This window comes from Hemitrygon akajei, chromosome 8, assembly GCF_048418815.1.
Source record: "Hemitrygon akajei chromosome 8, sHemAka1.3, whole genome shotgun sequence".
NCBI classification, from domain to species: domain Eukaryota; kingdom Metazoa; phylum Chordata; class Chondrichthyes; order Myliobatiformes; family Dasyatidae; genus Hemitrygon; species Hemitrygon akajei.
Window position 1 is genome coordinate 169,873,114 of NC_133131.1, and position 25,601 is coordinate 169,898,714.

General features: G+C 55.5%; 1 protein-coding gene across 1 annotated transcript in view; it reads right to left on the reverse strand.

Annotated features, from left to right (window-relative positions):
* The window catches only part of vill (villin-like), a 115,852-nt gene that overhangs the window by 47,291 nt on the left and 42,960 nt on the right, over window positions 1-25,601 (reverse strand). Inside the window, 5 exon segments of the mRNA XM_073055054.1 lie at window positions 1,217-1,422; window positions 4,965-5,075; window positions 6,892-7,000; window positions 7,630-7,826; window positions 12,042-12,116. Of these exon segments, the coding sequence (XP_072911155.1) occupies window positions 1,217-1,422; window positions 4,965-5,075; window positions 6,892-7,000; window positions 7,630-7,826; window positions 12,042-12,116 (698 nt within the window).

A 25,601-nucleotide genomic window follows, 5' to 3' on the forward strand; every position in this document is an offset into this window, starting at 1 on the left:
AAAGACATAGAGCCCAGAAACAAGCCCTTCGGCCCAACACATCCATACTGACCAGCATCCCCAGTCCTTTAAAATCAGAAACACAGGACACTCTGCTGGTGCTGGAAATCCAGGACAACACACACAAAATTCTGGAGGGACTCAGCAGGTCAGGCAGCAGCTATGGAAATGAATAAACGGCTGCCATTTTGGGTCGAGACCTTTCTTCAGGATTGGAAAGTAAGGGTTAAAAAGGTGGGGGCGAAGCGAAGAGGGATAGCTCGAAGGTGGTGGGTGAAGCCTGGTGGGTGGGAAAGGTAAAGGGCTGGAGCAGAAGGAATCTGATAGGGGAGGGGGGAGCGGGTCATGCGGGAGAGGAAAGGAGGAGGGGCACCGGGGGTAGGTGATAGACAGGTGAGGAGTCCAGAGCAAGGAATAAAAGAGGGAAAGGGGAGGGGAAAATTTACCAGAAAGAGAAATCAATGTTCATGTCACAAGGTTGGAGGCTACTAGGCAGAATAGGAGGTGTTGCTCCTCCAACCCGAGGGTGGCCTCATCGTGGCAAAAGAGGCCATGGACTGACATGTTGGAATGGGAACGGGGATAGGGATTAAAGTGGGTGGCCACTGGGAAATTCCACTTTTGGCAGAAGGAGCGGAGGTGCTTGACAAAGCATTTCCCCAATTTACATCGGTGGGGAGGGGAAGTAATACAAGCTGAGGTAATAGGTAAGAGTCCAGGTAAGGGAGAAGGTGGGTGGGGATAGATGAAGGGCTGAGGAAGGAGGAGGGGAGGAGGGTGGAGCATTGGGGAAAGGAAGGAGGAGGGATGTGATGGGCAGTTAAGAAGAGAAGAAGGAGGAGGAAAGCCCTTAACTCCAAGTGGAGTCATCAGGACGCCGTCGTGATGGTGTTTTTTTAGCAGGCTTTCTTATTTTTACAAGGCCGAGTTGCTAGCTGGACGCTCAACCCACCACGGATGGAAAGCGTGCAAGGGAGCCGGCTGGATTCGAACTCGGGAGCCTTCGCTCCGAAGTCCGGCGCTGATGCCACTACACCACCAGCTGGCAAGAAGAGAAGAGGTGAGTGGGTAACAGAATGGGGAATAGAAGAAGAGAGAAGGGGCGACGGTGTACTGGTCAGACACTTTGGGCCAGGCTGGTAAGGCCTCGTGCTGGATCACCGCTGGCGGAATGGTGAGGGACCACAGAGGGACGAGAAGCCTGATGAACACTTACTGGTAGAGCCTGATGTTGGACTTCTGGAGCTGGTCGGCCTTTTCGTCCGGTATAGCCTCCTTCAGCTCGCCCCTCCGCTCTCCCAGACTGGCTGTCACGATCTTCATCAGCTCAGGGCTCTGGTTCTCCTGATCCCCGTCCACGATGCCGATCTGCGCCCTGCCTCCTCGCTCGCGGTCCCTGATGTCCTGGGCGAGCAGCAGGGCCTATGTGTGAGCGAGGGAGAAAGGAAGAGACACGCCAACGTCACAGCGACCTCAAAGTTCAAAGTAAGTTTATTATCAAAGTACGTATACGTCAGAGTTTCCAACCTTTTTCATGTGACGGACCGCTACCATTAACCGGGGGTCCGTAGACCTCAGGTTGGGAACCCCCGATATATGTCATCATTTACAACCCCGAGGTTCATTTGCTTGTGGGCAATCACAAAGAGACACAGTAGAAAGACTGCACCTGACACAGACAAACAGCCCATGTGCAAAGGACAGGAAATTGTACAAATTTTTTTTTAAACTATTTAGACCGATATTGAGAACGTAAGCTGTAGAGTTTTTGAAAGTGAGTTTATATGTTGTGGAATCAGTTCAGTGTTGGGGTGAGTGAAGTTATCTATGCAGGTTCAGGCACAACCTTGCTTCCTCACCCCTCCGACCATCTGCTCACATCTCCAGGTCCCTGGATGCCCTGCAGACCGCCCGACACAGAGTCCTAGAGCACAGGGACAGAACCTTTCGCCTAAGTTTTCAAACTGAGCCAGTTCCACACCGCTCTCATCAGTTCCTAACCCTGTACCTGCCCACCACCATTTTAAATGTCGCTCATGCACTTACCGTAACCACTTCCCCCGGCATTTTGCCCCATATACTGACTATCCTCAGGGTAAAAAACCTGCCCCACAGTTTCTCATTAGATTTCTCTCCTCTCACCTCAAACACATGCCCCTAAGTTCCTGATTCCCCAGCCCTGTGAAAATGACTGTGAGCATTCACCCAGTCTATACTATCCTTGATTTTATACACCCTTATAAGGTCACCCCACAATCTGCTATGTTCCACGGAATAAACCCATAATGTGTACAACCTCCCCCTTAAATCCTGGCATCATCCTCATAAGCTTTCAGGGAACTCATTTCAGTTCAGCCATCTTTCCCATAACAGAGTGACCACAACTATATGCAGCCCCCCAAACATGGCCTTAACTAACATCTTACAGAGCTGCATCACTTTGCCCCAGCTCATAGACTCAGTATCCCAACCAATAAAGGCCAACATGACAAACATCTTCTTCACCATTCTGTCTAGCTGTGTCTCTACTTTCATGGAACCGTGTATGTGTATTCTCAATGTCCCTCTGTTCTACCACACTCTCCATTGTCCTAACGTTTACCATGTCCCTCTGTTCTACCACACTCTCCGTTGTCCTAACGTTTACCATGTCCCTCTGTTCTACCACACTCTCCGTTGTCCTAATGTTTACCATGTCCCTCTGTTCTACCACACTCTCCATTGTCCTAACGTTTACCATGTCCCTCTGTTCTACCACACTCTCCATTGTCCTAACGTTTACCATGTCCCTCTGTTCTACCACACTCTCCATTGTCCTAACGTTTACCATGTCCCTCTGTTCTACCACACTCTCCATTGTCCTAACGTTTACCATGTCCCTCTGTTCTACCACACTCTCCATTGTCCTAACGTTTACCATGTCCCTCTGTTCTACCACACTCTCCATTGTCCTAATGTTTACCATGTCCCTCTGTTCTACCACACTCTCCATTGTCCTAACATTTACCATGTCCCTCTGTTCTACCACACTCTCCATTGTCCTAACGTTTACCATGTCCCTCTGTTCTACCACACTCTCCATTGTCCTAACGTTTACCATGTCCCTCTGTTCTACCACACTCTCCATTGTCCTAACGTTTACCATGTCCCTCTGTTCTACCACACTCTCCATTGTCCTAACGTTTACCATGTCCCTCTGTTCTACCACACTCTCCATTGTCCTAACGTTTACCATGTCCCTCTGTTCTACCACACTCTCCATTGTCCTAACGTTTACCATGTCCCTCTGTTCTACCACACTCTCCATTGTCCTAACGTTTACCATGTCCCTCTGTTCTACCACACTCTCCATTGTCCTAACGTTTACCATGTCCCTCTGTTCTACCACACTCTCCATTGTCCTAACGTTTACCATGTCCCTCTGTTCTACCACACTCTCCATTGTCCTAACATTTACCATGTCCCTCTGTTCTACCACACTCTCCATTGTCCTAACGTTTACCATGTCCCTCTGTTCTACCACACTCTCCATTGTCCTAATGTTTACCATGTCCCTCTGTTCTACCACACTCTCCATTGTCCTAACGTTTACCATGTCCCTCTGTTCTACCACACTCTCCATTGTCCTAACATTTACCATGTCCCTCTGTTCTACCACACTCTCCATTGTCCTAACGTTTACCATGTCCCTCTGTTCTACCACACTCTCCATTGTCCTAACGTTTACCATGTCCCTCTGTTCTACCACACTCTCCATTGTCCTAACGTTTACCATGTCCCTCTGTTCTACCACTCTCTCCGTTGTCCTAATGTTTACCATGTCCCTCTGTTCTACCACACTCTCCATTGTCCTAACGTTTACCATGTCCCTCTGTTCTACCACACTCTCCATTGTCCTAACGTTTACCATGTCCCTCTGTTCTACCACACTCTCCATTGTCCTAACGTTTACCATGTCCCTCTGTTCTACCACACTCTCCAGGGCCCTAACATTTACCATGATTTTCAACATCATCCTCCATATTTTACTTTGCTAACATAGACTATAAGACATAGGAACAGAATTCACCATTCGGCCCATCGAGTCTGTTCCACCATTCCATCATGGCTGATTTATTATCCCTCTCAACTCCATTCTCCTGTCTTCTCCCCGTAACCTTTGATGCCCTGACTAATCAAGAACCTATCAACCTCTGTCTTCATTATACCTAAATATTTAAATATACCCAATTAATTCCAGATTTACCACCTCTGGCTTAAGAAATTCCTCCACATCTCTTTTCGAAAGGACGTTCTTCTTTTCAGAGGCTGAGCCCCCTGGTCCTAGACCCTCTCACTACAGCAAACATCCTCTCCACTTCCACCCCATCCAGGCCTTTCAATATTCCACAGGTTTCAGTGAGATGCTCCCTCATTCTTCTAAACTCCAGGTACAAGCCCAGAGCCATCAAACGTTCCTCATTCATTAACCCTTTCATTCCCAGGATCACTGTCGTGAGCCTCCTCTGGACCTTCTCCAATGTCAGCACGTTTTTTCTTAGATTAGTGGAGGAGTCTAGGACCAGACGGCACAGCCTCAGAACACAAGGAATAGAATATAATCGTCCAATTCTGCTCCTGTGTCTTACGGTCTCATGGTTTGTTCTGGCCCAAATGCAACAGGTCACTTTTCCTGAATTAAACTCCAGTTGCCTTTCCTCGGCTGCTGATCACATTCCTGTTGTAATCTAGACTCCTACTCCACTCGTGTCCATGTCACTGACCGAGGCCGTGTAGTGAAATTGGGATCGGGGTGGGGAAGGGGGGTGGAGGAGAGTTGGGGAGCCGGAGGTCGAAAAGTGAAAGGAACAAGGGTTGGATGGTGGGGGTGTAATCGGAGGGTCACTGAGGGTGGGGAGGGGGAACAGCAGAGGGAGGGAAGCAGCGATGGGTCTCTGGGGAACTGCCTCCCCAATCCAACTGACCTTTAACCTCTCCGTCCTGTTGCTCCGTGGCGCGTTCCATTGGACGATGACTTTGCCCAGATCCAAAAGGAAAACGTCGCCTGAGTTGAAGCTGTCCCAGGAAAGGTCGACCTGAACACGGAATTATAACGTTGAACGGAGACGAGTACAGACAGGAGCAGGCCCTTTGGCCCACAATGTTCTGCAAAACTAATTAAATGTCCAACTAAACTAAAACACAAGGGATTCTGCAGATGCTGGAAACCTTGAGTGACACACACAAAATAGTGAAGCAACTCAGCAAGTCAGAAGCATCTACATACAGGAATAAACAGTCAACGTTTCAGGACAAGACCCTTCATCAGGACTGGAACAATAAGGTTTTCCAGTCCTGGTGAGGGGGTCTCGGCCTGAAACATCGACTGGTAGATGCTGCCTGACCTGCTGAGTTCCACCAGCATACCCTGTGTGTTACTCTGGATTTCCAGCGTCTGCCGAATCTCTTGTGCTTAGATATCCGGATGCATCACGGCTCGGTACGGAAAATGTTACGTGTGTTACTGCAAGAACCCGCAGAGAGCTGTGGACACCGCTCAGCGCATCACGGAAACCAGCCTCCCCTCCATCCACTCTGTCTACACTTCTCGCTGCCTCGGAAAAGCAGACAGCGTAATCAAAGACCCCACCCACACAGGCATCCTCTCTTCTCCCCTCTCCTATCAGGCAGCAGAAACAAAAGCTTGAAAGCTCGTACCACCAGGCTTGAGGACAGCTTCTATCGTACATGTTATAAGAATATTGAATGATTCCCAGTATGATAAGATGGACTCTTGACCTCACATTCTGACTCATTGTGACTTTGCACCTTATTGTTTCCCTGCACTGCACTCTCTCTGTAGTCTGCATTCTGTTATTGTTTTACCTTGTTCTACCTCAATTCATCGTGTAGTGGTTTGATCTGTATGAACGGTTTGCAAGACAAGTTTTTCGCTTTGGTACATATGACAAAAAAAAACAATAAACCGATAGAGCAGGTGAACTGGCCCTTTGGCCCAACACATTCATACTGGCTAACATGGATCAGCAAGATCTTGGGGTCTGTGTCCACAGGACACTCAAAGCAGCTGCGCAGGTTGACTCTGTGGTTAAGAAGGCATACGGTGCATTGGCCTTCATCAATCGTGGGATTGAGTTTAGGAGCCGAGAGGTAATGTTGCAGCTATATAGGACCCTGGTCAGACCCCACTTGGAGTACTGTGTTCAGTTCCGGTCGCCTCACTACAGGAAGGATGTGGAAACCATAGAAAGGGTGCAGAGGAGATTTACAAGGATTTTGCCTGGATTGGGGAGCATGACTTATGAAAACAGGTTGAGTGAACTCGGCCTTTTCTCCTTGGAGCAACGGAGGATGAGAGGTGACCTGATAGAGGTGTATAAGATGATGAGAGGCATTGATCGTGTGGATAGTCAGAGGCTTTTTCCCACGGCTGAAATGGTTGCCACAAGAGGACACAGGTTTAAGGTGCTGGGGAGTAGGTACAGAGGAGATGTCAGGGGTAAGTTTTTCCACACAGAGTGTAGTGGGTTTGTGGAATGATAGAGGTGGACACGATAGAGTATTTTAAGAGACTCTTAGATAGGTATATGAAGCTTAGAAAAATAGAGGGCTATGCAGTTAGGAAATTCTAGGCAGTTTCTAGAGTAGGTTACATGGGTGGCACAACATTGTGGGCCGAAGGGCCTGTAGTGTGCTGTAGGTTTCTGTGTCCATCTTAGTTGGTTTCATCTGCCTGCATTAACTAATTAACTAGATCTCAGTTCCTTTGTCAGGTATCTCATTTCAGTGAATGATTATATTAGTTAATTTCTGGCCTAAGTGGGAAGCTCCCGACTGACTTGGTCCTCGTGCGGACCCCAGCTCACCCCCAGGCACTGCAACCCTTCCCACCTCTGTGGCCGTCACTTTCTTCTTCCCCTTAACGTGGAGCAGACGGCGGATGTTATACACATTTGTCTCCACGTGCTTGAACCCTGAGGCGACACCTCCTTTCTTGTACCTGCCAAAGAGAAAGCAAATTGCAACATTGCCATGGTTACCGACGGCAGACAGATCAAATCAGAGGGTGTTAATCATTCCCCCCCACCCCTCGCCTTTCTGCCACTGATAGAGTGGTCCCCAAACTTCCAGAGGTCCCAAACTGCTTTAAACTAAAGCTGACATCAAACCTCACTGTGTAACAGGCCTTTCAGCCCACTGTGTCTGTGCTAACCATGATGTCTTCTCCTGTAAACTTTGACACCCTTACTAATCACGATCCTCCATTTTAAATCTACTCAATGACTTGGCCTCAACAGTCATTTGAGAAAATGAAATCCACAGATTCACCATTCATTATCTAAATAAATTCCTTCTCATCTCTGTTCTAAAGGGACGTCCCTCTGGTTCTAGACTCTCCGACGACTGGAAACATCCTCTCCACATCCACTCTATTCGACACTCAATAGGTTTCAATGAGACCTCCCCTCATTCTTCTAACCTACAGTGAGTACAGCCGCGGAGCCCCTACTATGTACATTTCCATGTACTTATGAGAAATAAAGCGAATCTTAATTTCTAATGTGGCTGCGAGATCTTAAACCAGTATCACCAAGCCAATGGGGTAAGGGCTTCCCCAACATTACTCACACAATGCCGTTCTTGAAGTAGCTTTTGAACTCTGGGGACTCGTGGCCCTGCGTCTCACGGTACTGGGTGGGACTCCCTCCCAGGCAATCGTCCAGCTGGGTGACGTACATGGCTGCAGCCCCCTGCTCATCCTGCGAGGACTCTTTCCCGATCCAGAAATGGATGGCCTGAGAGATCCCACTGGCCGTCTTCTTGGCCTGTGTGGAGGAGGCATTTCCTTTAACGTCCCTTTCAACCACAGACTGCAATGCTGAGGCACCCCGTGATGCGGCTATACACTTTACATGGGAAACTGAAGAATGGAGCAGCATAGGCAGAGAGGAATCCCCCCCCCCTTACGGCAAACCCAGAACCAAGAGGCATAATTCCGGGTGAGAAAGGAGAACGGCTTGCTATTTAATCAACACACACAAAATGCTGGTGGAACGCAGCAGGCCAGGCAGCATCTATAGGGAGAAGCACTGTTGACGTTTCAGGCCGAGACCCTTCATCAGGACTACAATGGGTCCTGACGAAGGGTCTCGGCCCAAAACATTGACAGTGATTCTCCCTATAGATGCTGCCTGGCCTGCTGCGTTCCACCAGCATTTTGTGTGTGTTGCTTGAATTTCCAGCATCTGCAGATTTCCTCGTGTTTGCTATTGTTATTTAATCATTCATCCATCCAATTAAAGTTCAAATTTCAAAGTGCATTTTGTTATCGAAGTATGTATACTTTATACAATTGTGAGATTTGCCTCCTTACAGGCAGCCACGGAAAAAAGAAACCCCAATAGAACCCATTAAAAACAAAAGAAGACCTTCAAACACCCAGTGGGGGGAGGGGGCGGGAGAGAGGGGGAGAGAGAGGGGGGAGGGGGGAGAGAGAGAGGGGGGGGGGAGAGAGAGAGGGGGGGAGAGAGGGGGATGGGGGAGAGAGAGGGGAGAGATGGGGAGGGGGAGAGAGAGGGGGAGGGAGAGAGAGGGGGGAGGGGGAGAGAGAGAGATGGGGAGAGGGGGAGAGAGAGAGGGGAGAGGGAGAGAGAGTGGGGGAGGGGAGAGAGAGGGGGGAGGGGAGAGAGAGAGATGGGGAGAGGGGGGGAGAGAGAGAGGGGAGAGGGAGAGAGAGGGAGGGGGAGGGGAGAGGGGGAGGGGGAGGGGAGAGGGGGAGGGGAGAGGGAGGGGGAGGGGGAGAGGGAGAGGGGAGGGGGAGAGAGAGAGATGGGGAGAGGGGGAGAGAGAGAGGGGAGAGGGAGAGAGAGTGGGGGAGGGAGAGAGAGAGGGAGGGGAGGGGAGAGGGGGAGGGGAGAGGGAGAGGGGGAGGGGAGAGGGGGAGAGAGGGGGAGAGGGAAGGGGAGAGGGAAGGGGAGAGGGAGGGGGAGGGGGAGAGGGAGAGGGGAGGGGAGAGGGGAGGGGGAGAGGGGAGGGGAGAGGGGAGGGGGAGGGGGAGAGGGGGAGAGAGAGGGGGAGGGGGAGAGGGGGGAGAGAGAGGGGGAGAGAGGGAGGGAGGGAGGGAGAGAGAGAGAGAGGGAACAATGCTGGGCATCACTGCAGCCGACCCAGAAGCCCATGGTTACCGGCCACAGGCTCAGTCCAGCACAGAGACGAGCGAAGCCCGCGGAGCAGCACAACAAGCCGCTTGTTTGATTGATTTTTATAGATCTGCCTATTTGGTTTCTATCAATCTATCGACCTAGCTAGCTTTCTGTTTAGCTATTTATTCCTTTACTACATTTTCTCTCAGTTCATATAATCATTTGTTTTATATATTTATCGATCTGATTTGTCCATTTGTTTATTTGTTTGAACATTTAGTGATACGGCTTACAGGGGTCCCCAGCCGTTTTTTATGCTGGGGACCCTCACCGTTAACTGAGGGGTCCACGGACCCCAGGTTGGGAACCCCTGGCTTATTGTAATTTCTTTTATATCTTCCGCAAAACCAGAATCAGGTTAAATATTGCCGGTGTGGGCTGCGAAATCTGTTGTTCAGTACATTGCAATACATAATAATAAAAAACAATAAGATATAGGAGCAGCACGTATAAACTGAATTAAATAAATAGTGCAAAAAGAGAGCAAATATAGTGAGGTGGTGTTCACTGTCCGTTCAGAAATCTGATGGCAGAGGGGAAGAGGCTGTTCCTGAACCATTGAGTGTGTGTCCACAGGCTCCTGTGCCTCATTCCTCATGGTAGCAATGAGAAGGGGGCATGTCCTGTTGTGAAAACAACAGATTTCATGATATACAGTAGTATGCAAAAGTCTAAGGCGCATCTATATAGTTGGGGTTCCAAAGACCTGTTGCACAATACTAAGTTTATTGTACCAAGTTTATGTATTACACTGTACTGCTGTCGCAAAAAAATTACAAATTTCATGACATGTGAGTGATGACAAACCTGATTCTGATCTGGGTCTATTGTGGGCTGAGAGTGGGAAGGAGGCAGGGAGACGGGAATCATGGTTGGGAAAAGGGGAAGGGAGAGGGGAGGGAGCAGGAAGCACCGGAGAGACATTCTGTAATGATGATCAATACATCACTCCCAACTCTATGCATCCTTATCTTATGGATAAGTCTTTTGTGTGGCACCTTATCGAACACCTTCTGGAAATCCAAGTAAATAATGTTGATCTGTTCCCCTCTATCCACTGCACTTGTAATATCCTCAAAGAACCCCAGTAAGTTTGTCAGACAGGACCTGCCTTTGCTGAATCCATGCCTCATCTGCCTGATGGATCCATTTCTTTCCAGATGCCTCACTATTCCTTCTTTAATGACAGCTTCAAGCATTTTCCCAACTACAGATGTTAAACTAACTGGCCTATAGTTACCTGCCTTTTGCCTACATCCCTTTTCTGAACAGTGTCGTGACATTTACCATCTTCCAATCTGCCAGGACTTGCCCAGAGTCCAGAGAATTTTGGTAAATCGTCACCAAAGCCTCCACTATAACCTCGGCCATTTCCTTCAGCACCCTGGGGTGCATTCCATCAGGACCAGGGGACATCTCTATCTTCAGGCCCACAAGTTTGCTCAGCACTCCCTCTTTAGTGATAGCTATTGTATCGAGGTCCTCACCTCCCGTCACATCCATAACATTTCTCTTTGGCATGTTAGATGTGCCCTCCGCCGTGAAGACCGACACAAAAATAGTCATTCAAAGTCTCTGCCATTTCCTCATTGCCCAATAACTGGAAAGGTTTGAGCCAAGTACCAGAGGGCAAGCATTTCAGGTGAGAGTGGAAAAGCTTAAAGACATGTGAGGCAAGGTTTTTTTTGACAGAGTGCTATGGGTGTCTAGAACAGGGTACCAGAGATGGTGATGGAAGCAGATGTAATAGAGGCCTTTAAGAAACTGTTAAACACATGAATAGATGGAAATGGATCATGTACAGACAAGAGATTAAGTTTAATTTGGCATTGTGCTTAGCACAGACATTGTGGGCTGAATGGCCTATTCCTGTACTGTACACTTCCACGCTTATATGTTTGCAAGGCTGCAGTGGCCCCTGATGGTTGTATAGTCATACAGTGTGTTAACAGGCCCTTCAGCCCAACTTAACCATGCTGGCAAAGCTGCTTGCCTGAGCTAGCCCCAGCTGGCCTGGATTCCTCTATCTAAAACAGCAATCCCCGACGTACAGTTAACTGTGGACCCCAGGTTAGGAAGCCCTGCTCTAAACCTTTCCCGCCCCCCTTTCCCATCTTTTAAACCTTGTAATTAAACCCACCTCCACCACTGCCATTGGCAGAGTGGCTATGGTACCGTGCCAAAGTCTTAGGCACCCTAGCTATACACAATTTGCCTAAAACATTTTGCACAGGGCTGTATATTGTTTGATATATTCACCGCCTTCCGGGTGAAAAATTTGCCCCCTCAGCCTCTGAAACTCCAGGGAAAACTCCCCTGGAATGTAGGAGATTGAGGGGTGACCTGATAGAGGGTACAAGCTTATGAGGAGCGTGGACAGAGTGAAAAACAGCCTTTTCCCCCCAAGGAAGGGGGAGCTGAAACAAGAGGGCATAGTTTTAGGATCAGAGCTGAGAAATTTGTAAAGGCCATCAGGAAACGGGTGGTGCCTGTTCAGAATGAGCTGCCAGAGACTGTGGTTGTGGTGGGGGCATTAGCATTGCTTAAAATCCATCCAGAGTGGTCTCTTTCCATGCAATAAGACTCTGTGACTCAATGCAGTGGAGGCTGCTAGCCATGTGTCGCAGCAACGCAACACAAAAAGCCTCATCGCCCCATGAATCCACTTGGTCTCTCCCTATCTTTCTTTGTTCTACATATTCCCTCCCCTCCCTTCTCTGGTACTCAAAACCGTGGTGTTCTCTCTCTCTGTCTGATGAAACATTAACTCTGTTTCTCTCTCTCGACAGACGAGTGCTTTGCTTGCGTTCCCCGAGGTTCTCCGGTGCTTGTACTTACGAACAATATCAAGTAGCAATCGCCTTCGAAGAAGTTCCCGTAAGCGTTTGGAGGGACAGGGACCACTTCCATTTTCTGCAAAAGAGACACACCAGACATCAGTAGGGAAGGGGGAATCCGCGCCACGTTACTCTGTGAGCCGAGGACTCAGTAGTAGAGGCTTCACGGCCGGTAAACGGCGGCTCACCAAGAGCTGCTTGTCAGGAGGTAGACAAGAAAACGTCTGCAGATGCTGGAAATCCAGAGCTACACACACAGAATGCTGGAGGAACTCAGCAGGGCCAGGCAGCATCTACGGAGGGGAATAGATAGTTGACGTTTGAGCCGAGACCCTTCTTCAGGACTGGAAAGGAAGGCGGGAGACAGCAGAATTAAAAAGGTGGTGGGAGGGGAAGGACAGTTTGGGGCCCTGAGTGGAGGTGAGCGAGGAGGTCAATGGGCAGGCGTAGTAATCTGGCCACTTGCAGGGATACGTGCTGGGAGGGAGATTAGTGGGGAGGGATGAATGGAGAAGGGAGCGATCCCTGCAGAAAGCGGATGGGGTAAAAGATATGTCTGGTGGTAGGGTTCCTTCGGAGGTGGTGGGAGTTGCGGAGGATGATGTGTTGGATACGGAGGCTCCTCTTGTGCCAAGGAGGCAGATTCTCCCAGCCAGGGGCAGAACATTCAGGGGAGATTTGAGCAGGTTCAATGTTCTGAATAGTCTAGGTAGAGGTTGCCTGTGCTAGGGGGATGGGGGAACCTGGGGCTCTGCTAGAGACACAGAACATTACATCACAGTATTGGCCCTTTGGCCTACAACGTTGTACCAACCTTTAACCTACTCAGAGTAATCTAATCCTTCCCTTCCACATACAACCCCCCCCCCCCATTTACCTATCATCCACAAGCCTATCTAAGAGTCTCTTAAATGTGGCTAATGTATCTGCCTCTTCTACTACCCCAGCAGGACATTCCACGCACCCACAATGTTCAGTTAAAAAAATTCCGTATGAAAAATTCCCTTTGCTTTCCTGCAATTACCTTAAGATTACACCCACTAGTGTTAGCGATTTCCACCCTGGGGAAAAGTCTCTGGCTGTCCACTCGGTCTATGCCTCTTATCACCTTGTACACCTCTGTCAAGTTGGCTCTCACCCTCTTGCACGCCAAAGAGAAAAACCCCGGCTCACTCAACCTACCCTCACAAGACAGACTCCCTAATCTGGTCAGCATCCCAGTAAATCTCCTCTGCACCCTCTCTAAAGCTTCCACATCCTTCCTATAATGAGGTGACCGGAACAGAAAGGTTCAGGGGATATACGAGAGGGTTTAATGTTCCGAATGGTCTAGGTAAAGGCTTCCAGTAGAAGTGGGGACGGAGAAACTGGGAACTCTGCAGCTGACCTGGAGCTAGTCAGAACATTGGTGCAGTCAGGCCAGTGGTCCGGTTTGAGTGACCAGTAACCCATAGGCAGTGGTCAAACATTCATGAAACATTTGTTCATTGAAGCAGAGTAGAGGGTTAATGGCAGGACCCTTAGCAGCTCCTTCACACTCCCTTAACCGTATCATGGTTATTATTAGTGTAGGGCTCTCAGTACCAGTAACTGTGGTGTTAACTGTGGTGCTAACAAAATGGCTTCTCTGTAATGTTACTTAATGCTGTAATGGGTTTCTGTATCTGGAATGTTTGGGTTATGACGGCAGATAAGGGAGGAACTAACCGATGGAGAATTGTTATGCTATCTTGTATGTGTGAGCTGAGTGGGAGTTCGTGGTTTTTTTCTGGAGGAGAGCGAGGGGGACGGACGTGGCGAGGAGCGGACAGCGGTTCCAGGGCGGTGGATACTGGACATTGGCAGTTCGGACGGGGTGACCGAAGGCTCGGAAGGTCATTGTGGATGGAACCGGAGGCGTGAGCTCCAACGTATTAAAGTATTATGTGCACAAACTGATAAACTTACTGATTTGACGCCTTTGGGTTATCTGTTTCTACCAACCCATCACTAAGATATAACTATAAAGTTGCAATTATTTACTTGCTTTTGGTGTATTGTCTAATATTTGTGTTGCGAGCGTGTACTGGGGGGGGGGGGGGCATTACTCCGTATTTACACCGAAGTATTGCACTGTTGGCGGTTCACCCGAGGCAAACGGGGGTAAATGGGGGGCACGGATGCTACATTAGTACTACCGTATAATTTATAACAATGATTCCTTAAGGTTGTCATAGTTGGGGCAGAGCGTGGGGGGTGTATGGGGTAGTGGAGTAAGCTCCCACTACCTATTAAATGCTCCCAATGGCATGGGTGTCAAATAGCCTCTGGCAACCATGTCCAGCTCCTGGCCTTCGCAAGTGACTTGGCTACTACTTCTGCTGACAGGAGAAGGGGCAGAGGTGGGTTACTGGCGCCTTAACCAGTCACTCCAGGCAGATGGGGCTCATCAGCCGTGGCTGGCATCTCACCAGGAAGGAAAACTCCGATCTCAAGCTTGCACTGCCTTGTGGCTACACCCACTCAGGGGGAAATCTTCGGGAGTAAACCTTGAGGGAAAAATCTGGAGCTTGGAGTCCCTAAGACAGGCCTGCATTGAGTTCAATACCGACTGGCAACCCCTGTGACGCTGCTGGTGCCAATCTGTGTCAGTATTGCCCGTTCCTTTGGATTCGTCGGCTGCGTGGAGAGGGGGAGTCTGCTACATGGGCAACACCTCGCTCTCCATATCGTACTGCCCTGGCTTGCTTATGATAGCTAGAACACACCATCCATGGTCAATCCTGACCAATGGGGGCCAACCAGTAGCAGCGTGGAGGAAGAGGAGGAGCTTGGGGTGGATCCCTCCAAGACACAAAGCAAATGGATCGGAGGTAAAGACAGCATATGGTGTGTTGCATTCATCAGTTGGGGGAAGGAGTCCAAGAGCCGTGAAGTAATATGGCAGCTCTATCACACGTGGAATATTGTGTTCAGTTCTGGTCGCCTCATTATAGGAAGGTCGTGGGAGATTTAGAGAGAAGTTTCTGTGTCTTGGATGTAGACTTGGGCTTTGGACTTTTTTCCAGTCTTAAGGTTCCTTTGTATTGGGGGTTGGTATACGGGGAGGAGGGATTTGGGGGTTGGTGTGTGGGGAGGAGGGGTTGGTGTGCGGGGAGGAGGTATTTGGGGGTTGGTGTGTGGGGAGGAGGGGTTTGGGGGTTGGTGTGTGGGGAGGAGAGATTTGGGGGTTGGTGTGTGGGGAGGAGGGATTTGGGGGTTGGTGTGCGGGGAGGAGGGGTTTGGGGGTTGGTGTGTGGGGAGGAGAGATTTGGGGGTTGGTGTGTGGGGAGGAGGGGTTTGGGGGTTGGTGTGTGGGGAGGAGGGGTTTGGGGGTTGGTGTGTGGGGAGGAGGGATTTGGGGGTTGGTGTGTGGGGAGGAGGGGGTTGGTGTGCGGGGAGGAGGGATTTGGGGGTTGGTGTGTGGGGGAGGAGGGATTTGGGGGTTGGTGTGCGGGGAGGAGGGGTTTGGGGGTTGGTGTGTGGGGAGGAGAGATTTGGGGGTTGGTGTGTGGGAGGAGGGGTTTGGGGGGTTGGTGTGTGGGGAGGAGGGGTTTGGGGGTTGGTGTGTGGGGAGGAGGGATTTGGGGGTTGGTGTGTGGGGAGGAGGGGTTGGTGTGCGGGGAGGAGGGATTTGGGGGTTGGTGTGTGGGGAGGAGGGATTGGGGGTTGGTGTGTGGGGAGGAGGGTTTGGTGTGCGGGAGGCGGGATTTGGGGGTTGGTGTGTGGGGAGGAGGGGTTGGTGTGCGGGGAGGAGGGGTTTGGGGGTTGGTGTGCGGGGAGGAGGGATTTGGGGGTTGGTGTGTGGGGAGGAGGGATTTAGGGGTTGGTGTGTGTGGGAGGAGGGGTTGGTGTGTGGGGAGGAGGGGTTTGGGGGTTGGTGTGCGGGAGGAGGGATTTGGGGGGTTGGTGTGTGGGGAGGAGGATTTAGGGGTTGGTGTGTGGGGAGGAGGGATTTGGGGGTTGATGTGCGGGGAGGAGGGATTTGGGGGTTGGTGTGTGGGGAGGAGGGGTTTGGGGGTTGGTGTGTGGGGAGGAGGGATTTGGGGGTTGGTGTGTGGGGAGGAGGATTTGGGGGTTGGTGTGTGGGGGAGGAGGGATTTGGGGGTTGGTGTGTGGGGAGGCGGGATTTGGGGGTTGGTGTGTGGGGAGGAGGGGTTGGTGTGTGGGGAGGAGGGGTTTGGGGGTTGGTGTGCGGGGAGGAGGGATTTGGGGGTTGGTGTGTGGGGAGGAGGGATTTAGGGGGTTGGTGTGTGGGGAGGAGGGATTTGGGGGTTGATGTGCGGGGAGGAGGGATTTGGGGGTTGGTGTGTGGGGAGGGAGGGGTTTGGGGGTTGGTGTGTGGGGAGGAGGGGATTTGGGGGTTGGTGTGTGGGGAGGAGGGGTTGGTGTGTGGGGAGGAGGGGTTTGGGGGTTGGTGTGTGGGGAGGAGGGGTTGGTGTGCGGGAGGAGGGGTTGGGGGTTGGTGTGTGGGGAGGAGGTATTTGGGGGTTGGTGTGTGGGGAGGAGGGGTTGGTGTGCGGGGAGGAGGGATTTGGGGGTTGGTGTGTGGGGAGGAGGGGTTTGGGGGTTGGTGTGTGGGGAGGAGGGGTTTGGGGGTTGGTGTGTGGGGAGGAGGGGTTGGTGTGTGGGGAGGAGGGGTTTGGGGGTTGGTGTGTGGGGAGGAGGGGTTGGTGTGTGGGGAGGAGGGGTTTGGGAGTTGGTGTGTGGGGAGGAGGGGTTTGGGGGTTGGTGTGTGGGGAGGAGGGGTTGGGGTGTTGATGTGCGGGAGGAGGGATTTGGGGTTGGTGTGTGGGGAGGAGGGGTTTGGGGGTTGGTGTGTGGGGAGGAGGGGTTTGGGGTTGGTGTGTGGGGAGGAGGGATTTGGGGGTTGGTTGTGTGGGGAGGAGGGGTTGGTGTGCGGGGAGGAGGGATTTGGGGGTTGGTTGTGTGGGGAGGAGGGATTTGGGGGTTGGTGTGTGGGGAGGAGGGGTTGGTGTGCGGGGAGGCGGGATTTGGGGGTTTGGTGTGTGGGGAGGAGGGTTGGTGTGCGGGGAGGAGGGGTTTGGGGGTTGGTGTGCGGGGAGGAGGGATTTGGGGGTTGGTGTGTGGGGAGGAGGGATTTAGGGGTTGGTGTGTGGGGAGGAGGGGTTGGTGTGTGGGGAGGAGGGGTTTGGGGGTTGGTGTGCGGGGAGGAGGGATTTGGGGGTTGGTGTGTGGGGAGGAGGGATTTAGGGGTTGGTGTGTGGGGAGGAGGGGATTTGGGGGTTGATGTGCGGGAGGAGGGATTTGGGGGTTGGTGTGTGGGGAGGAGGGGTTTGGGGGGTTGGTGTGTGGGGAGGAGGGATTTGGGGGTTGGTGTGTGGGGAGGAGGGATTTTGGGGGTTGGTGTGTGGGGAGGAGGGATTTGGGGGTTGGTGTGTGGGGAGGCGGGATTTGGGGTGTTGGTGTGTGGGGAGGAGGGGTTGGTGTGTGGGGAAGGGGTTTGGGGTTGGTGTGCGGGAGGAGGGATTTGGGGGTTGGTGTGTGGGGAGGAGGGATTTAGGGGTTGGTGTGTGGGGAGGAGGGATTTGGGGGTTGTATGTGCGGGAGGAGGGATTTGGGGTTGGTGTGTGGGGAGGAGGGGTTTTGGGGGTTGGTGGGTGTGTGGGGAGGAGGGATTTGGGGGTTGGTGTGTGGGGAGGAGGGATTTGGGGGTTGGTGTGTGGGGAGGAGGGATTTGGGGGTTGGTGTGTGGGAGGAGGGGTTTGGGGGGTTGGTGTGCGGGGAGGAGGGGTTTGGTGTGTGGGGAGGAGGGGTTGGGGGTTGGTGTGTGGGGAGGAGGGATTTGGGGGTTGGTGTGTGGGGAGGAGGGGTTGGTGTGTGGGGAGGAGGGGTTTGGGGGTTGGTGTGTGGGGAGGAGGGGTTGGTGTGCGGGGAGGAGGGGTTTGGGGGTTGGTGTGTGGGGAGGAGGTATTTGGGGGTTGGTGTGTGGGGAGGAGGGGTTGGTGTGCGGGGAGGAGGGATTTGGGGTTGGTGTGTGGGGAGGAGGGGTTTGGGGGTTGTGTGTGGGGAGGAGGGGTTTGGGGGTTGGTGTGTGGGGAGGAGGGGTTGGTGTGTGGGGAGGAGGGGTTTGGGGGTTGGTGTGTGTGGGGAGGAGGGTTGGTGTGTGGGGAGGAGGGGTTTGGGAGTTGGTGTGTGGGGGAGGAGGGGTTGGGGTTGGTGTGTGGGGAGGAGGGGTTTGGGGGCTGCTGTGTGGGGAGGAGGGGTTTGGGGGGGTTGGTGTGTGGGGGAGGAGGGGTTTGGGGGTTGGTGTGTGGGGAGGAGGGGTTTGGGGGTTGGTGTGAGGGGAGGAGGGGTTTGGGGGTTGATGTGTGGGGAGGAGGGGTTTTGGGGGTTGGTGTGTGGGGAGGAGGGATTTGTGGTTGGTGTGTGGGGAGGAGGGATTTGGGGGTTGGTGTGTGGGGAGGAGGGGTTGGTGTGCGGGGGAGGAGGGGTTTGGGGGTTGGTGTGTGGGGAGGAGGGTTTGGGGGCTGGTGTGTGGGAGGAGGGGTTGGGGGTTGGTGTGTGGGGAGGAGGGGTTTTGGGGGTTGGTGTGTGGGGAGGAGGGGTTTGGGGGTTGGTGTGAGGGGAGGAGGGTTTGGGGGTTGGTGTGTGGGGAGGAGGGGATTGGGGGGTTGGTGTGTGGGGAGGAGGGATTTGGGGGTTGGTGTGTGGGGAGGAGGGGTTGGTGTGCGGGGAGGAGGGGTTTGGGGGTTGGTGTGTGGGGAGGAGGGGTTTGGGGGTTGGTGTGTGGGAGGAGGGATTTGGGGGTTGGTGTGTGGGGAGGAGGGATTTAGGGGTTGGTGTGTGGGGAGGAGGGGTTTGGTGTGCGGGGAGGAGGGGTTGGTGTGCGGGGAGGAGGGATTTGGGGGTTGGTGTGTGGGAAGGAGGGATTTGGGTGTTGGTGTGTGGGGAGGAGGGATTTGGGGGGTTGGTGTGTGGGGAGGAGGGGTTGGTGTGCGGGGAGGAGGGGTTTGGGGGTTGGTGTGTGGGGAGGAGGGGTTTGGGGGTTGGTGTGTGGGGAGGAGGGATTTGGGGGTTGGTGTGTGGGGAGGAGGGATTTGGGGTTGGTGTGAGGGGAGGAGGGATTTGGGGGTTTGGTGGTGGCGGGGAGGAGGGGTTTGGGGGTTGGTGTGTGGGAGGAGGGGTTTGGGGGTTGGTGTGTGGGGAGGAGGGATTTGGGGGTTGGTGTGTGGGGAGGAGGGATTTGGGGGTTGGTGTGAGGGGAGGAGGGATTTGGGGGTTGGTGTGCGGGGAGGAGGGGTTTGGGGGTTGGTGTGTGGGGAGGAGGGGTTTGGGGGTTGGTGTGTGGGGAGGAGGGATTTGGGGGTTGGTGTGTGGGGAGGAGGGGTTGGTGTGCGGGGAGGCGGGATTTGGGGGTTGGTGTGTGGGGAGGAGGGGTTGGTGTGCGGGGAGGAGGGGTTTGGGGGTTGGTGTGCGGGGAGGAGGGATTTGGGGGTTGGTGTGTGGGGAGGAGGGATTTAGGGGTTGGTGTGTGGGGAGGAGGGGTTGGTGTGTGGGGAGGAGGGGTTTGGGGGTTGGTGTGCGGGGAGGAGGGATTTGGGGGTTGGTGTGTGGGGAGAGGGATTTAGGGGTTGGTGTGTGGGGAGGAGGGATTTGGGGGTTGATGTGCGGGGAGGAGGGATTTGGGGGTTGGTGTGTGGGGAGGAGGGGGTTTGGGGGTTGGTGTGTGGGGAGGAGGGATTTGGGGGTTGGTGTGTGGGGAGGAGGGATTTGGGGGGTTGGTGTGTGGGAGGAGGGATTTGGGGGTTGGTGTGTGGGGAGGCGGGATTTGGGGTTGGTGTGTGGGGAGGAGGGGTGGTGTGTGGGAGGAGGGGGTTTGGGGGTTGGTGTGCGGGGAGGAGGGATTTGGGGGTTGGTGTGTGGGGAGGAGGGATTTAGGGGTTGGTGTGTGGGGAGGAGGGATTTTGGGGGTTGATGTGCGGGGAGGAGGGATTTGGGGGTTGGTTGTGTGGGGAGGAGGGGTTTGGGGGTTGGTGTGTGGGGAGGAGGGATTTGGGGGTTGGTGTGTGGGGAGGAGGGATTTGGGGGTTGGTGTGTGGGGAGGAGGGATTTGGGGGTTGGTGTGTGGGGAGGAGGGGTTTGGGGGTTGGTGTGCGGGGAGGAGGGGGTTGGTGTGTGGGGAGGAGGGGTTTGGGGGTTGGTGTGTGGGGAGAGGGATTTGGGGGTTGGTGTGTGGGGAGGAGGGGTTGGTGTGTGGGGAGGAGGGGTTTGGGGTTGGTGTGTGGGGAGGAGGGGTTGGTGTGCGGGGAGGAGGGGTTTGGGGGTTGGTGTGTGGGGAGGAGGTATTTGGGGGTTGGTGTGTGGGGAGGAGGGGGTTGGTGTGCGGGGAGGAGGGATTTGGGGGTTGGTGTGTGGGGAGGAGGGGTTTTGGGGGTTGGTGTGTGGGGGAGGAGGGGTTTGGGGGTTGGTGTGTGGGGAGGAGGGGTTGGTGTGTGGGAGGAGGGGTTTGGGGGTTGGTGTGTGGGGAGGAGGGGTTGGTGTGTGGGGAGGAGGGGTTTGGGAGTTGGTGTGTGGGGAGGAGGGGTTTGGGGGTTGGTGTGTGGGGAGGAGGGGTTTGGGGGCTGCTGTGTGGGGAGGAGGGGTTTGGGGGTTGGTGTGTGGGGAGGAGGGGTTTGGGGGTTGGTGTGTGGGGAGGAGGGGTTTGGGGGTTGGTGTGAGGGGAGGAGGGTTTGGGGTTGATGTGTGGGGAGGAGGGGTTTGGGGGTTGGTGTGTGGGGAGGAGGGATTTGGTGGTTGGTGTGTGGGGAGGAGGGATTTGGGGGTTGGTGTGTGGGGAGGAGGGGTTGGTGTGCGGGGAGGAGGGGTTTGGGGGTTGGTGTGTGGGGAGGAGGGGTTTGGGGCTGGTGTGTGGGGAGGAGGGGTTTGGGGGTTGGTGTGTGGGGAGGAGGGGTTTGGGGGTTGGTGTGTGGGGAGGAGGGGTTTGGGGTTGGTGTGAGGGAGGAGGGGTTTGGGGGTTGGTGTGTGGGGAGGAGGGGATTGGGGTTGGTGTGTGGGGAGGAGGGATTTGGGTGGTGGTGTGGGGAGGAGGGTTGGTGTGCGGGGAGGAGGGGTTTGGGGGTTGGTGTGTGTGGGAGGAGGGGTTTGGGGGTTGGTGTGTGGGGAGGAGGGATTTGGGGGTTGGTGTGTTGGGAGGAGGGATTTAGGGGTTGGTGTGTGGGGAGGAGGGGTTGGTGTGCGGGGAGGAGGGGTTGGTGTGCGGGGAGGAGGGATTTGGGGGTTGGTGTGTGGGAAGGAGGGATTTGGGGGTTGGTGTGTGGGGAGGAGGGATTTGGGGGTTGGTGTGTGGGGAGGAGGGGTTGGTGTGCGGGGAGGAGGGGTTTGGGGGTTGGTGTGTGGGGAGGAGGGGTTTGGGGGGTTGGTGTGTGGGGAGGAGGGATTTGGGGGTTGGTGTGTGGGGAGGAGGGATTTGGGGGTTGGTGTGAGGGGAGGAGGGGATTTGGGGGTTGGTGTGCGGGGAGGAGGGGTTTGGGGGTTGGTGTGTGGGGAGGAGGGGTTTGGGGGTTGGTGTGTGGGGAAGAGGGATTTGGGGGTTGGTGGTGTGGGGAGGAGGGATTTGGGGGTTGGTGTTGAGGGGAGGAGGGATTTGGGGGTTGGTGTGCGGGGAGGAGGGGTTTGGGGGTTGGGTGTGTGGGGAGGAGGGGTTTGGGGGTTGGTGTGTGGGGAGGAGGGATTTGGGGGTTGGTGTGCGGGGAGGAGGGGTTGTGTGTGGGGAGGAGGGGATTTAGGGGTTGGTGTGTGGGGAGGAGGGATTTGGGGGTTGGTGTGTGGGGAGGAGGGGTTTGGGGGTTGGTGTGTGGGGAGGAGGGGTTTGGGGGTTGGTGTGTGGGGAGGAGGGGTTGGTGTGCGGGGAGGAGGGGTTTGGGAGTTGGTGTGTGGGGAGGAGGGGGTTTGGGGGTTGGTGTGTGGGGAGGAGGGGTTTGGGGGTTGGTGTGTGGGGAGGAGGGGTTGGTGTGCGGGGAGGAGGATTTGGGGGTTGTGTGTGGGGAGGAGGGGTTGGTGTGCGGGGAGGAGGGATTTGGGGGTTGGTGTGTGGGGAGGAGGGGTTGGTGTGCGGGGAGGAGGGATTTGGGGGTTGGTGTGCGGGGAGGAGGGGTTGGTGTGTGGGGAGGAGGGGTTGGTGTGTGGGGAGGAGGATTTGGGGGTTGGTGTGTGGGGAGGAGGGGTTTGGGGGTTGGTGTGTGGGGAGGAGGGGTTTGGGGGTTGGTGTGTGGGGAGGAGGATTTGGGGGGTTGGTGTGTGGGGAGGAGGGGTTGGTGTGCGGGGAGGAGGTATTTGGGGGTTGGTGTGCGGGAGGAGGGGTTTGGGGGTTGGTGTGTGGGAGGAGAGATTTGGGGGTTGGTGTGTGGGGAGGAGGGATTTGGGGGTTGGTGTGTGGGGAGGAGGGGTTTGGGGGTTGGTGTGTGGGGAGGAGAGATTTGGGGGTTGGTGTGTGGGGAGGAGGGATTTGGGGGTTGGTGTGCGGGGAGGAGGGATTTGGGGTTGGTGTGTGGGGAGGAGGGTTGGTGTGTGGGAGGAGGGGTTTGGGGGTTGGTGTGTGGGGAGGAGGGGTTTGAGGGTTGGTGTGAGGGGAGGAGGGGTTTGGGGGTTGGTGTGTGGGGAGGAGGGGTTTGGGGGGTTGGTGTGCGGGGAGGAGGGATTTGGGGGTGGTGTGTGGGGAGGAGGGATTTGGGGGTTGGTGTGTGGGGAGGAGGGGTTGGTGTGTGGGGAGGAGGGGTTTGGGGGTTGGTGTGTGGGGAGGAGGGGTTGGTGTGCGGGGAGGAGGGGTTTGGGGGTTGGTGTGTGGGGAGGAGGTATTTGGGGGTTGGTGTGTGGGGAGGAGGGGTTGGTGTGCGGGGAGGAGGGATTTGGGGGTTGGTGTGTGGGGAGGAGGGGTTTGGGGTTGGTGTGTGTGGGGAGGAGGGGTTTGGGGGTTGGTGTGTGGGGAGGAGGGGTTGGTGTGTGGGGAGGAGGGGTTTGGGGGTTGGTGTGTGGGGAGGAGGGGTTGGTGTGTGGGGAGGAGGGGTTTGGGAGTTGGTGTGTGGGGAGGAGGGGTTTGGGGGTTGGTGTGGTGGGGGAGGAGGGTTTGGGGGCTGCTGTGTGGGGAGGAGGGGTTTGGGGGTTGGTGTGTGGGGAGGAGGGGGTTTGGGGGGTTGGTGTGTGGGGAGGAGGGGTTTGGGGGTTGGTGTGAGGGGAGGAGGGGTTTGGGGGTTGATGTGTGGGGAGGAGGGGTTTGGGGGTTGGTGTGTGGGGAGGAGGGATTTGGGGGTTGGTGTGTGGGGAGGAGGGATTTGGGGGTTGGTGTGTGGGGAGGAGGGGTTGGTGTGCGGGGAGGAGGGGTTTGGGGGTTGGTGTGTGGGGAGGAGGGGTTTGGGGGCTGGTGTGTGGGGAGGAGGGGTTTGGGGTTTGGTGTGTGGGGAGGAGGGGTTTGGGGGTTGGTGTGTGGGGAGGATGGGTTTGGGGGTTGGGTGTGAGGGGAGGAGGGTTTGGGGGTTGGTGTGTGGGGAGGAGGGGATTGGGGGTTGGTGTGTGGGGAGGAGGGATTTGGGGGTTGGTGTGTGGGGAGGAGGGGTTGGTGTGCGGGGAGGAGGGGTTTGGGGGTTGGTGTGTGGGGAGGAGGGGTTTGGGGGTTGGTGTGTGGGGAGGAGGGATTTGGGGGTTGGTGTGTGGGGAGGAGGGATTTGGGGGTTGGTGTGTGGGGAGGAGGGGTTGGTGTGCGGGGAGGAGGGGTTGGTGTGCGGGGAGGAGGGATTTGGGGGTTGGTGTGTGGGGAGGAGGGATTTGGGGGTTGGTGTGTGGGGAGGAGGGATTTGGGGGTTGGTGTGTGGGGAGGAGGGGTTGGTGTGCGGGGAGGAGGGGTTTGGGGGTTGGTGTGTGGGGAGGAGGGGTTTGGGGTTGGTGTGTGGGGAGGAGGGATTTGGGGGTTGGTGTGTGGGGAGGAGGGATTTGGGGGTTGGTGTGAGGGGAGGAGGGATTTGGGGGTTGGTGTGCGGGGAGGAGGGGTTTGGGGGTTGGTGTGTGGGGAGGAGGGGTTTTGGGGGTTGGTGTGTGGGGAGGAGGGATTTGGGGTTGGTGTGTGGGGAGGAGGGATTTGGGGGTTGGTGTGAGGGGAGGAGGGATTTGGGGGTTGGTGTGCGGGGAGGAGGGGTTTGGGGGTTGGTGTGTGGGGAGGAGGGGTTTGGGGGTTGGTGTGTGGGGAGGAGGGATTTGGGGTTGGTGTGCGGGGAGGAGGGGTTTGGGGGTTGGTGTGTGGGGAGGAGGGGTTTGGGGGTTGGTGTGTGGGGAGGAGGGGTTTGGGGGTTGGTGTGTGGGGAGGAGGGGTTGGTGTGCGGGGAGGAGGGGTTTGGGAGTTGGTGTGTGGGGAGGAGGGGTTTGGGGTTGGTGTGTGGGGAGGAGGGGTTTGGGGGTGGTGTGTGGGGAGGAGGGGTTGGTGTGCGGGGAGGAGGGATTTGGGGGTTGGTGTGTGGGGAGGAGGGGTTGGTGTGCGGGGAGGAGGGATTTGGGGGTTGTGTGTGGGGAGGAGGGGTTGGTGTGCGGGGAGGAGGGATTTGGGGGTTGGTGTGCGGGGAGGAGGGGTTGGTGTGTGGGGAGGAGGGGTTGGTGTGTGGGGAGGAGGGATTTGGGGGTTGGTGTGTGGGGAGGAGGGGTTTGGGTGTTGGTGTGTGGGGAGGAGGGGTTTGGGGGTTGGTTGTGTGTGGGGAGGAGGGATTTGGGGGTTGGTGTGTGGGGAGGAGGGGTTGGTGTGCGGGGAGGAGGTATTTGGGGGTTGGTGTGCGGGAGGAGGGGTTTGGGGGTTGGTGTGTGGGGAGGAGAGATTTGGGGGTTGGTGTGTGGGGAGGAGGGATTTGGGGGTTGGTGTGTGGGGAGGAGGGGTTTGGGGGTTGGTGTGTGGGGAGGAGAGATTTGGGGGTTGGTGTGTGGGGGAGGAGGGATTTGGGGGTTGGTGTGCGGGGAGGAGGATTTGGGGGTTGGTGTGTGGGGAGGAGGGGTTGGTGTGTGGGGAGGAGGGGTTTGGGGGTTGGTGTGTGGGGAGGAGGGGTTTGAGGATTGGTGTGAGGGGAGGAGGGGTTTGGGGGTTGGTGTGTGGGGAGGAGGGGTTTGGGGGTTGGTGTGCGGGGAGGAGGGATTTGGGGGTTGGTGTGTGGGGAGGAGGGATTTGGGGGTTGGTGTGTGGGAGGAGGGGTTTGGGGGTTAGTGTGCGGGGAGGAGGGGTTTGGGGGTTAGTGTGCGGGGAGGAGGGGTTTGGGGGTTGGTGTGCGGGGAGGAGGGATTTGGGGGTTGGTGTGTGGGGAGGAGGGGTTTGGGGGTTGGTGTGTGGGGAGGAGGGATTTGGGGGTTGGTGTGCGGGGAGGAGGAGTTTGGGGGTTGGTGTGTGGGGAGGAGGGATTTGGGGGGTTGGTGTGTGGGGAGGAGGGATTTGGGGGTTGGTGTGTGGGGAGGAGGGGTTTGGGGGTTGGTGTGCGGGGAGGAGGGGTTTGGGGGTTGGTGTGCGGGGAGGAGGGGTTTGGGGGTTGGTGTGTGGGGAGGAGGGGTTTGGGGGTTG